Source organism: Mytilus galloprovincialis, chromosome 8, assembly GCF_965363235.1.
Source record: "Mytilus galloprovincialis chromosome 8, xbMytGall1.hap1.1, whole genome shotgun sequence".
NCBI classification, from domain to species: Eukaryota; Metazoa; Mollusca; class Bivalvia; order Mytilida; family Mytilidae; genus Mytilus; species Mytilus galloprovincialis.
The window spans coordinates 90,212,926-90,226,409 of NC_134845.1; the positions used below are offsets into that span (position 1 = coordinate 90,212,926).

The 13,484-nt window shown below is 31.9% G+C and overlaps 1 protein-coding gene across 1 annotated transcript in view; it reads left to right on the forward strand.

Moving 5' to 3' along the window:
- LOC143042817 (glutamate decarboxylase 1-like) overlaps positions 1-11,865 on the forward strand; it is a 31,206-nt gene extending 19,341 nt beyond the window's left edge. The window contains exons 9-13 of the mRNA XM_076215282.1: positions 1,581-1,659; positions 2,898-3,047; positions 5,222-5,326; positions 9,892-9,981; positions 10,997-11,865. Coding sequence (XP_076071397.1) covers positions 1,581-1,659; positions 2,898-3,047; positions 5,222-5,326; positions 9,892-9,981; positions 10,997-11,170 — 598 coding nt within the window. The 3' untranslated portion in view covers positions 11,171-11,865. The remainder of the gene's footprint in view (positions 1-1,580; positions 1,660-2,897; positions 3,048-5,221; positions 5,327-9,891; positions 9,982-10,996) is intronic.
- Positions 11,866-13,484: the final 1,619 nt, after the last annotated feature.

Consider the following 13,484-nt stretch of genomic DNA (forward strand, 5'->3'; position numbering starts at 1 on the left):
TATTTTTCACCAGTAGCTCGTTTCATGTGACTTTAATTATTATATATTAACTTATTCTTTTGAATTTCAAATTTCTTCTCTATCAAGTTTTTTTTATCTTTATCTTCTCTATAAAGTGGAACAGGTTTTGTATTTAACTTTAACATTATACCGTTTCAATGAGGTAAATTTTATATGTTAAAATAGTTCTTATTCTACTATGTTTTCTAAAAGCCTACCCCTAAGAAATGCCAACTTATCTATGCTTTACGTATATGAAGATATATCAGGCAAACTTTAAATAAACTATGAATTTGCCAGTGCAATTTCAGGGGAAATAAATCTTAATTACTAACCGTTCGTTGTAACGGTTGCTTGCAACGGTTTGTTGAAGATATAATCGACTACACAAAATATCGTTTGTTATAAATAGGTAACATATTTACATGAAAGTTATACCAAGTCGTAGATAAAAATCATATAAATAATGTATATAAAGATTCATTAAACATACATTGACATTAATAGCATATATATATGAATTAATTTCAAAAGTTCAATGACGGCTCCCAGTTCGTACTTCGGTTGGTACGGTAGCAAATTGGGAAACCTCTAGTACTAAGAGAATAACGTGATAAATGAAAATGCATGATTTCTCTCATTTTTCATCATGTTAAAATTATTTAATATGGACGAAAATTCCAGAGTATGATTTTAAGAGTCTTTGCATACTTGCATTTAAACTTGAGCGACGTATTTAACCAAATGCAATGGTTGGCAATAACCAGTCCCATTAGGTCCGTACGTCGAGTTACGTACGTTTGTCATTTTATTAGAAATCTCTACTAAGATATTTCTTGACGTATAAATTCAATTTTGTTCTGCTGTATAGCTTTAATATGTTTCTTCTGTGTTTTTCAATACAAACTCATCTTTTCTGCGGAAGAATGTTAATGTTGTAATGTTGTACCACTTTTTCAGGTAAGGGTGAAGGTTGGCGCCTGTTAAAACTTTTTTATGCATTTTTATGCACCTGTCCTAAGCCAGGAGCCTGTTGTTCAGTGTGTGTCGTTTGTTGCTGTGGTTCATAAGTGTTTCTCGTTTCTCGTTTTTTATATAGATTAGACAGTTGGTTTTCCTGTTTTAATTGTTTTAAACTTAGTCTTTTCGAGGCCCTGTATAGCTTGCTGTTTGGTGTGAGCCAATGCTCCGTGTTGAAGGCCGTATTTTGACCTATAATTGTTTACTTTTTACACATTGTGACTTGGATGGATAGTTGTCTCATTGGCACTCATACCACATCTTCTTATTTATAGATAAAACAACAAGAACTATACCCTGATTAATTTGAAACTGAGCTAAAGCTTAAAAATATGCAGATGTTTCTCTATAATGATTCGTGAAGAATTACACAAGCGTTCACTAAATATGTATGTAACACCTTCTTATACACAAAGACAACAACAAATGCAGTTTTTTATGAGTATAAATACTTAATACATAAATTAAAGCAGGTCGAGTTGAAAAATTTTGATACTGTAATGAAATTGAACATCCGGCATATTAATATTATTGTTAAGATCGAATATTTTTATCTGAAGGGCTGATTCTATGACATGGAATCCACACAAGATGATGGGCACGCCTTTGCAATGTTCAGCTATTTTGTTGAAGGAAAAGGTAATACATGTACCAGCTAATTTAACATTTCAATTGAGTATACTCGAACTCTTAGTTAGTTATTTATTTGTATGTATCTTCTCTATATCATATTTCATATATTACTAGCCAGTTATAGGTATGAGATATAAAATGTCTTATTAAAATTACAGTGCTTACGCTGCTTTTCAAAATATCATTGAAAATTAAGTCAGCGCATGCACTTTCGACACTTGTTTTAACATTTTTCATTGTTCATACTGTTTGACAGCTGCTTTATAGAGTATGATTTTATTCGGAGTATCTGCTCATCAATTACGCACAATATAAACTACAATCTTAACTCGAGGACGAGGATCGAGAAAAGCCCTTAAGTAACATTATGATGATCTAATAGTATATTTGACCAGACTTTTAACTTTCGATGGTAATTTTATAAACGGAGTAAATTTAAACACAGACAAGAGATTTGTTGGATTGAAAGCCAACCGGATTTTCCTGCATGAAAAAAAATCTGGAACCCAAAACATGATCAAAATAAACAAAATAAATGATTTGTTTTAGGATTCAGAAATGGAACGACCAAAATCAATCTAAGTTTCATTTTTCGCAACTTAAACTCAGCAACGATGAAAGCTAGAATCTTAAAAATCGAACTTGACCTTCATTTAGGCACAGGAAACAACATATCTAAATTTGAAAAGATCTCGTCTAAGCGTTTTCAAGTTATTGCACAGACACTGTTTATCAGCTGCCAACCCACCATACATCACCAAATTAATAACCGATATTTTCTCTTGGAAATCCGGTTAAAATGCAGTTATAAAGCAATAACCCTTTTTGATGAAAATATCACGAAACTCCTTATTTTCTTTATTTGAACAATGATTATTTGAAAATGTCAACTTTCTGTCTATATGAATACCCCTATTAATTAAAAAGTTCGTTCATTTTACGAAACAGAGTTTATTTTATGTTAACCATTTGGACTGTGTTGCTAAAACCTCAGTGGTTATCCATTGTAAATCCAGTTGATTCATATAAGATTTGACCACAGATTAAATATTCAACGGTTGTTAAAGAGTTTAGAGATAACCTTACCCCAGGCTTGAAATGTGAAAGTTTATCAAAGTCAGTGTTATGACAGCCTAAACTTTAATAATGGTAACTGCAAATATTTAGTAAAGAGAAAACTAAAACCAATTTTCCTAATTCCCAAAGTGTGATATATGTTATTGTTTGGTTAAAAATCATTTTAGGGTGTTTTACTGGATGTCAACCAAACTGGTGCAACATACCTATATCACAAAGACAAACATTATGATACAAGCTTTGACACTGGTGACAAGTCTATACAATGTGGCCGTCATAATGATGTCTTCAAATTATGGTTAATGTGGAGATCAAAGGTAAATATTGCAAATGCGGAAGCAAATTTTGCCATCCTCTACGGAACTTAATCATAATGCTATTTTTTTCAGTGGCTGTCCCTATTTACAAAATAATCAACTTTTGTATTGATTTCATCCTATGAAGAGATATATCACAAATCGTCAAAAGAAAACACCACATTGTACAACAGACCACAAAAATCACTAACACCCGACGCATCTCTAAACAGATATATAATGTAGATACAATGGATAAGCGTTGGTTTGTTAAAAAGATACTACGAACCTATTTACCCATTGTGTCTTTTATTCAAAATCTTGTTAAGACGTCTTTAAAAAAAAACAGTTCTTTGATTAATTAAACCCTATTATCAGTGAGTTCAAATAACCACCAAATTTTCTTGAATGATTCACAAGAAAGAACAAATAATTAGACATTATATACAGAGAGTCGATTTTAGCATATTCTTGAGTGAAAGAAAAGCAATTAATATATTCTTAATAACCCTTTCAGTTATGATTTGTCATAGACTGTTTTAAAAGTACATCAAACGAACCTAAAAATGCAGGCGATATGCGCTTTATATTAACGGACTTTGTCTCGTGCTGTGTGGAGGCCGAAGACCATTCCCCGTGCTTGATAGTATGATCTTCTGTATTTTTAAAGCTATGGTGTATTTATTCTTGAGATAATTCTATTATGTGTGCCACATCATTATCTCAATTTTGGGCCAGTTTGTGTACTGTTGCGGCCAGAAATCACCTTTAAATTGTAGCCAACAGAAAACAAAAATCAAATATAAATTGAACATGATGTATATTATACAATTTTACAAGAAATATCATACAAATAGAAAGGTCAACTTAACTGTTAAAATATCTGAATGTCCGATTCTAAGGTCTTTTCTTTATCCAGAATTCTTCTCTTACCTGTTGCGGAATCCAAAACGGAATAGTATGTCCATTAAGTTCCCAAACTAGTATGATGTTGTTATTGTATATAAAGGTGTTACATGTAATCCAACAACTCCAAAGATCTTCTGCATAAGAATATAATTATATTTCCGAATAAGTTTAATTTTTGTGTCGGTATATATAGTTAGCACTAGAACACTGAAGAAGGGAAACCTCTAGAAATCTGTAGAAGGGAAACTTCTAGAACACTATAGACGTTTAAATTACGCATCGCAGATTATGATAATTCTTAAATTATTATGCAAGTAAAATAGAAAGTTATAATCCACAAATCAAAATATGCATTTGATAGAAGAATAATTTCGGAAGAAAATGAGGGCTGTTGTTAGGTATACAGTAATTTATTAATATTTTTTTTTTTATCTAAAGTAGGGAAGGCAATTCAAGATGGCGACTTAGATCCCTTTAGGTTTTTTCAGTATACAGATATGGATAGTAAACTGCACATTGCCAGAAAACAAAAAAATAGTGATGGCAACGTTAAATACGTTAATAAAGTAATGCAAATAGACAGGAAATAATAAAAAATAAATTAAAAACATTGATTTACACAATTTTAATCTGCTAACCGAGTCCCTGTGGTCTAAATGGTGTATATTGTTGTGTATATTTATTTTCTGCCCCGGCAACCTGTTTATCACTTAAATTAAAATTAAAACAGACATTTTAAAAAAAATCCCTATCATTTTAATATAATTTCCGTGACCCGTATCCAATTTTTTTAATATAATATTCAAAAAAGCAAAGTGGTGTTGATTTCTTGATATGGCCAATCACGTTCAGGCCATGTTCTATTGCAATTAGAACATATGGCTTTGTTTCCAAAGCGAATGAAAAACGTCATATGATAATTGTATTTTAACGTCAAATCCACGGGTGACATGTCGTAACTTACTGAAATCAATAAAATGTTTGAATAATGCAAGACATAGAAAATGAAACACCTACATTGTACCTCCAAACTCAATTTCAATGCGATATTATCCGAATTTGGTATCAATAGTAATATCCAGTTATTTCTGTCAGAATTTGCCGTTGTTTCACACAAATTGTTTCTTCAGACATCAGTCCCTCTTTGTGTGCGTGTATTGTTCAAATTTAAGTTTTATGTGTAAATATTCTCTGAAATATTGGCTAAAATTAACGTTTGGGCTGGTTTTTTTTACCTTGATGTTTGCATTTTTATTATATTCGTTTCAATCAATATTTTAATTTAGGGTGATAATGGTTTTGAAGATCAAATTGATTTATGTTTCACGTTGTCAAAATATCTTGTCAGTGAGATAAAGAAGAGACCACGTTTCCAGCTTGTTTTAGAAGAGGTAAGACATTAATCGCGATTGTGTACAAAATAGAAGATTCCATTAGTTCGGCAGACAGACACGTAAGTGATATAGACACATAGATCGTCAGTTAATAATTTGCATGGAAAATTGGTATGTGAGACAATATCTGAAAAAGTCTAATTTTTGGAAATAGACGCTGTATTTTAATAGCACAAATCGAAGAACACACATTGGGGATCTAGGAACTGTTGTCTGTAATTCAAACAATTGTTTAATAACTTTAAAAATGGTACAAAACAAATCCAGTTCTTTCCTGTTACCAAAGTGAATCAATTTTAAAAAGTTTCTAATGGGAATAAGGAATAAGTTTAAGACAATATTTGTGGTTTACTAGTATATCCTGCAGTAGTTTATCAAATGCCAATTATAGATTTTAGCATTTGCAATACAAAAGGTTTAGAAATATACTTAAATATAGTCAGATATGTCGGTAACATGAAAGAATCCTGAGTAACAGCACAACGGTAACAGGACAGAGTTGGTTACAGAAAGGATTTTTCTGCTTTATTTTAAAGTTTAAGAAAAATACAACATTTAAATTGGTCACAATTGGAAGATAACAGCAAACAATGTCATTTATCCTTTGAAACTGTATTTGCAAGATGAAAAATCTGCCTAGGTAAGGAAAAATTCTAAAATAAATTCCTTTCTGTTACTATCTACTAAACTAGAATTGTACAATGTTCTCTGCTGTTATCAAAAGCAAAAAACCTATTTTTTTTTATTAAATATACTGTATATTATTTAGAAATTTATTTAATATGGTGGTGATAACTTATATTAAAAAAAATGGTTGGCATATAGTAGATTAACTTTTCGATTCTTCAGTGAAATTGTCTTGAACATCCTTCCTGTTACTGATGATGGTTATGCTGTTACTTTTTATCAGGTAACATGACAGAACGTAACAGAAAGGAATTACGCGATAGTTTTTGTCCTTTTTATCACATTAAATATAAGTGTATTTCCTGTGACATATAACTTTTAAAAAGATGATATAAAAACACACTTAATGCTGTGGTGCACACTTAAAAATATTCTCAGAAAGTGTAAGAAAAGGCTGTAACAGGATAGAACACCAATAAGTATTTTTCTATAAATTCTTACCTTGGATGGGCTTGAATTTTCAAACCTGGCCGCCTTTCCAACTATTTCTTTGTACTAATGCATTCAGGAAATGATGCTCTTCACAATACATAATGGGAAAATAACTCTTGGTCTTGTAAACGTTTCCACAGGTAAAAAAAAAACCAGTGGTAACAGGAGGGAAATCACCCTTGGGGACACATTTTTTTTCTCTTAAAGTTTGCAAAATTTTATTACATGCTTTGGTTATAATATAAAAAGACAAATTAGGGGCAAGTTTAATTAATTTGGATATTATTTGAATGATTTAGTTTTAAAAAAAACACAGGGGACAACATGATTTTAGGGGGGTTGAACATTTAAATTGCAATATTTTATTGGAAGAAATATAAGAATGAGTGTTTAATTGGCAGGACATGGTGCATTATATAATTTAGTTTATACTGAAACTTAAAATTTTCAAAAAAGATGGTTGAATAAAAAAATAATTGCTGGTGAAGTGCGGGACATGAAAATTAGACTTTTTCAGATATTGTCTTATATAAGTCACATGGAAAAGTAAATCATCAAATACTGTAAACTAAGTAATTTTCGTGGATACTTTTATCGTTTTCTATCCGAATTTGCAGCAATTTATTATCATCGCAGCTTTCTCACTTTGCTCATGTATCTATGCATTAAATCGATGTTTCCTGTTTTGCATATTGACGATATAAATAAAGCGTATATTTTTGTTATATAAATAAAGCGTATATTTTTGTTATATCAATAAATTGTTAACGAACATTATTTGGTTTACAGTAAGCCGAACAGACAATGATTATATCGGTCACAATGACATGAGACCGTCAGTAAGTCAGTCACTGTACACAATTCTTGTTTTTTTTAAGGTTAAGAAATATTGATACTTATAATTCTCCTATTTGTGCGTGATTGGAAACTTTAATTAACACATTGAGACCTAAATGAACATGGTGTCCGCGAATAAAGATCCCATTTTTAAATTTGGTTTTGCTTTTTGACCTTTTCAAACTCATATGTTGACTTCCTTTCATCAACTAAATGCAAAATGTTGTTTTGTCCTTTTTATTTGTCATTATTTTATTTAGAGCAAATCGAATCAGTTAAGATTAAATTAAAAGATAACTCAATTAAAAAAAATGTCTGACATGAACATTTTGAGTTACTTCCCGTTCTTCACTTTTAACACAATTGACACGTAGCAACAACGATTTTTTTTTCGTTTGTTTTCTTTGTTTTTTTTTTTTTGTTTTTGTGTTTTTTTTTGTTTTTTTGTTTTTGTGTTTTTGTTTTTGTTTTTTTTTTGTTTTTTTTTTTTTTTGGGGGGGGGGGGGGGTATCTGGTCTTGTTTTACTTAAGGAACAGTAACTTTCAGATCAAATGCAAATATAAGAAAGGAGACGACAGAGTACACGCATGCACGATTAATGTATAAGGTTTGTCAATAAAAGAGAAAGTGTTTCGACAACTTTTCTTTTTAGACAAATCTTACAAGTTACTTTCTTTAAAAAAAAAAGAAATTCAATCGTGAACCTAAGTGCCTGTATGTAAAAGATCAGATAATTGTTATATAAAAACTGCTGTTCAATGATGGGCATAACATGCTAATTTTCTTGTTAAATAAATATTTTATCTCTCTCCCTTCCCTCTCTCTTCCGATAGATAAAATTACATCATGATAAGTAGAAGGCAACCACTTTATTTTCCATTCTGAAGTGCTGTATAACATATAATTTCTGCATTTAACACACCCAAATAGTGCCTTTCAAAGGAGTAGGTCCGGTAAGGACTCATTTTGGCCTCAAATTTCAGTTTCATCTGACGAAAGATTTTGACCACTTTTTAAACACTTAAGTGTCTATTTCACTTGATTCAATTAGTTAATGTGAAAGATTTTAACTGATTTAGTCATCAAAAACGATCCGATTCAAGCTCAAATATGAAAAATCTACCAAATATGCTGAAAATTGTCACTTTACAGATGGTTTTTGTCAAAACTGAAAGTGGCCGCATCCGTGTTCATCCACAACCTTTATATATGTTATGCATTATCATAAAATACAACTTACATTTCAATATTAAGGATGAACACGAATGCGGCCACTTTCGTTTTAGACGGAAACCGTCTAAAATTTACCTAAAATGCTAGAATTTTGAAGATTTCAGTAATTTAGCATGACTTAATGGTGCTACAACCCGATATATGTGCATTGTATGGTCAAAAACAGCCCATATTTATGTAGCAGAAGCATTCAACTGTCCAATAAATAACTAAAAGTTTACATTTAAACAATTTTGTAAAACTGTTATATTTTGGGGCCAAAAAGGGGTCTTACCGGACCTTCTCCTTTCCAGGGTTCAAGCATTTTTAAATAAGATTAACTATCATATGGTTTCTTTACATAAACAAAAGAAAATTGTGGTATGATTTACAACCAGACATTTCTCCAGCAGAGACCAAATGACGTAGAACTAACGTTAACAACTATGTATTACAGTACGGCCTTCGAATATGAGCAAAACACATACCCTACAGTCAGCTATAAAAGGCCGCGAAATGACAAATGCAATACAATTCATACGAGAAAACTGACTGCCTGGTGTCATCGAGTTGTCTTTTATTATTGCTTTTGTTTCTTTAGTTATATCTTGATCAAATGTAGAGCCTTAATTACTATAAAAAAAATTCTTTATCTTATCTCTGACTGTATCTATCATTACCCAGTCTCTTTAAAGACATTCGTTATGTTATCTCTGACCTTTTATTAGTATTTTACCACTGCTATTGCATAAGCATAATATCCGGCATCATAGACCTCACGCCCAAACATTTAATTATTCTTTCAGAATCGTCATCACATTGCTGAAAAATAAATTGCTTCGTTGTAGCATGTTATATAATTATGCATTTCACACATCTCAACGATTCTAAGTAGATATAGGATGATGTGGTGTGAGTGCCAATGAGACAACTCTCCATCCAAATAACAATTTAAAAAAGTAAACCATTATAGGTCAATGTACGGCCTTCAACACGGAGCCTTGGCTCACACCGAACAACCAGCTATAAAGGGCCCCCAAATTACTAGTGTAAAACCATTCAAACGGGAAAACCAACGGTCTAATCTATATAAAAAAACGAGAAACGAGAAACACGTATAAATTACATAAACAAACGACAACTACTGTACATCACCATGGTTCAGTTTGTTTTTCTTTAATTTATTTTCTATTTAATGTAATTTGTATTTTGATAACGATAAGGAAAGTTTTTTACGATATTTGGACTAATAATTTTCTGTAAGTGTGAGAATACACGATCATGACTGATGTACTAAACGCAATTTGTAAGTAATCCTAGACCAGATTCTATAATCTTTAACCTGTAGGTTTTTTTTTTTGTAAGAATATTTTATTTTATTTTTAATTTTCAGATAGAAGGGCCAAATATATGTTTCTGGTATATACCTTCGAGTATTGTCATAACAGACGAACACGATAAAGGGAAAACACACCTGAACAAGGTCATTAGTTAAACTGTATTTACATATTGTGTAACTATCTCTTTCCCCTATTTTGTTATCATCTAAACTTTTCTCTCTTGTTGAACATGCCTTTTCAAAAACTTATCACATGTTAATCAAAGTGTTAATAAACAAATTGTGTTTTTGATTAAGTCTCTCTTTTCGACTTGTAAGCACATGAACGCTTTTGCTACTTATTCCGTTTTGGAAGTTTAGCCAAAGTCTACTTGAAATTGAATGCCAAATCCGTTATGACTTTTCAGGGTAAGTGGGAAAGTCAATAACAGATAGAGATGCCACACGCAGTATTTTTTAACTTTGTATATTACGTTTTCTTTGATATAATATATCTATATCAGATTTGTGTTCGGGTTTGGGTGTTTGTGTGGTTTTTGGGCGGTGGTGGGCGTTGGGACGGGGTTTCGTAAAAGAGAAAAAATATTAAAATTTTACATTTCTTTTGTAACGCGATTTTCTATATATGCATTTTGGCCCACCAATATCGTCCACTCATTAAACGATTCTTTGGTTCTGGTACGACTTTCACAATATTTGTTTTGCTTTTAAGAGTTCACCAGTCATAAACCTAGTAGCTTTTGAAACCAACGATTCTTCTCAACTAAAAGTAAAAATCGTTGAAAAATAATCATTCACTCGGGGTTCTGCTTCTCTAAATGCAACTCTGTGATGCCAACGTTCCCATAAAAGATAAATTACATGAGAACATATACCTGTCCAATATCAACGTTTTTACAATTAATATGAGGCCAATGCAATGTTCCCTAATGCAGAAGGATAAAACCCACTGCAAGAAAATTGGGAAAAGACGAATCGCATAGAAGGAGATGTGGTGGTGGAATGTTGTTTAAGGATAACAAAAATTCAAAGTTCACAAACTTCATACTTTTAAATTATCATGATTATATGTCTTTCTACCAATTGTTTAAAAACATTTTTCTTTTTATTCGTGACTGTTTTGTTTTTTTAGTTTTTTTTACTATTTTTTTTTTTATAGGTTGCACCGAGTTTGAAAGCCCTTATGTTGGAAAAGGGTACCATTATGGTCACTTATCAGCCTCTCGGAGATCTACCAAACTTCTTCCGCATAGCCATCTCAAACCCAGCAATACAGAAAGAAGACCTCGATTTTGTTTTAAATGAAATTGAAGAACTAGCTAAATGTTTATAAAATGTGCATAATAGAATTGCGAATATTGATACTGTCACTTAGTGTTGGCAGACAGATTGTTGTCATCATGCAATGCAGTGTTTAGATTATAAGGACTACGAAACTTGTAATCTGAAATGTTTGTTTAGCATCTTTTCACTTTTTTATTTAATGTATGAACTGAAATATTTACTGACTTTCCAAATTACATAAGCTGGTTCTCGGCTGACTAAATCTTTGTTCATAGTTTTAGCGAAGCGTTACATACAAGAGGATTCCAGTTTACCAATACGCCTTGCATTCTGTATTATGAATTACCCCTGTTAAAATGTCACAGTTTTAGTAACATTTATATCCCTGACGTCTTAGTGAAAATGGCATTCTATAAAAATGCACTTATTGCAAAAGTTGTCAATTTCAGTCATGAAATCGGTGATTGCTGCAGTTTGTCTAAAAGTTTAGTTATTCTACAATTCTTCTCATACATCTGCTATTCCTTTTCTTTTCAAAAATCACGCATCTCAAAAATATAAATCTTAATCCCAGTGTTCTCTAGGATACAGTAATTTGGTCGACTGGGACTTCTTCTGTCCAGCAGTAAGACCTCAGCTGACAGAGGTTCGATCGGAATGGGGACATCTGATGCACAACATTTGGAGATTGTAATAAGTCATATTAGGTACTTGGTGACAGGACACTTTCTTTTAGCCCTCCCCTTTTTTTCCAAAGTCCGTTATTTTTTGTTTTATGTTTTTCAGTATACTATGAATAGTTCACCATTTATATTCTATAAATACAGTGTATTTGCTATTTTACTATCAATTCCAAGTGTACTATCCACGGAGGCACTGATATATCATATAGAGACTCTCTATATAATATATATCAGTGACAGCCGTTGATAGTAAACTTGGAATTAGTCTCTATATAATCAGAGACATATATACATATGTCGAGATCTCCGATGTAATATATCAGTGACCGCCGAGGATAGCAAACTTGGAATTGATATAGTTACATGTAATAGCAAATATTCTTTATTTAAAGTATATGTATGATCATAGTTTACAGAAAAACGCGAAAATAATTGTCCTGTCCCCATGTAGTTATGAAAATTATGTGTGATTTTAAAACGGTAAGTGGAAGAAGGGATCCCGTAGACCGCCCTACTTCACGATTCATGAATTATCCATATTCTATTTATAGGCTATTTATAAACGATTCTGAAAATACTAGAGCTTTTATCCGACATACATATATGACAAGCACAATACATAAAACACATAAAACATAAATGACAGCATGCAAAATAAATAATGTTATCAAGCACAGCAATTAATAATAAGCACAATAAAAGCATATAAAGCAAACATAAAATGCAGATAAACTAACATTCGTGCAATATAGCTATTACAGTAGCATATATCATTGTGCCCTCTTTAAGCAAATACAGATTCCTTTTTAAAATACATGATATTTCATATATATATGACAAACAGTAGTGGTGCCTTAATTATGTTGTAAAGACCCATGCACGTGGTCCCATGGCTTTGAATATACTATGGAGTTAATAATATTTTTATTATCCGCTTAAAAGAGTACTTTGATGTAGGCAAATTGAAAAAAATGTAGCTTACACGTACTAAGGCACGATAAATTTCCTTTACGGGAGTGTGAGGGGGTGGTGGTTGGGGGGGGGGGGGGGGTCTGCGTTTACAGAAACGAATTAATCTGACCTTCATTTTGATAATTTAAAAAATCAGGCCTAGTATACAGTTGCTCAAAGACAGTTCTGAATTCATCTTCAATAAGCATGTATGATGTTGAATAATAAATTCTGGCTTTGGATTGATTGAAAAAAAGGTTTGCATTTGAATAAAAAATAAATCTGTCTCGATATAAAACGTCTACTAAAGGACGTTCAAAGGATCCCATGGGCCGTGTACACGACCCCCTGTTGTCTGAACATTCTACTATAAGGTGTTCTATAGGAGCCCTTGTTAATTGTTTATGATGAAGCTACTATTAGGGCGTTCTACAGGATCCCTTTTTGATTGTTTATCATGTATATACTATAGAACGTTTTACAAGATCCCCTGTTGTCTGAACATTATATATCTACTATAGGTCGTTCTATAGGATTCCTGTTGTTTGTTTTTCATGTATATATACTAAAGGGCGTTCTACAGGATCCCCTGTTGTTTGAAAATAATTCATCTAGGATAGGACCTTCTTTAGGTTCCGCTGTTGTTTGTTTATCATGTAATATATACTATATGGCTTTCTATGGGATCCCTTGGGCGGTCTGCAGGATCCCCTGTTTTCTCAACATTAT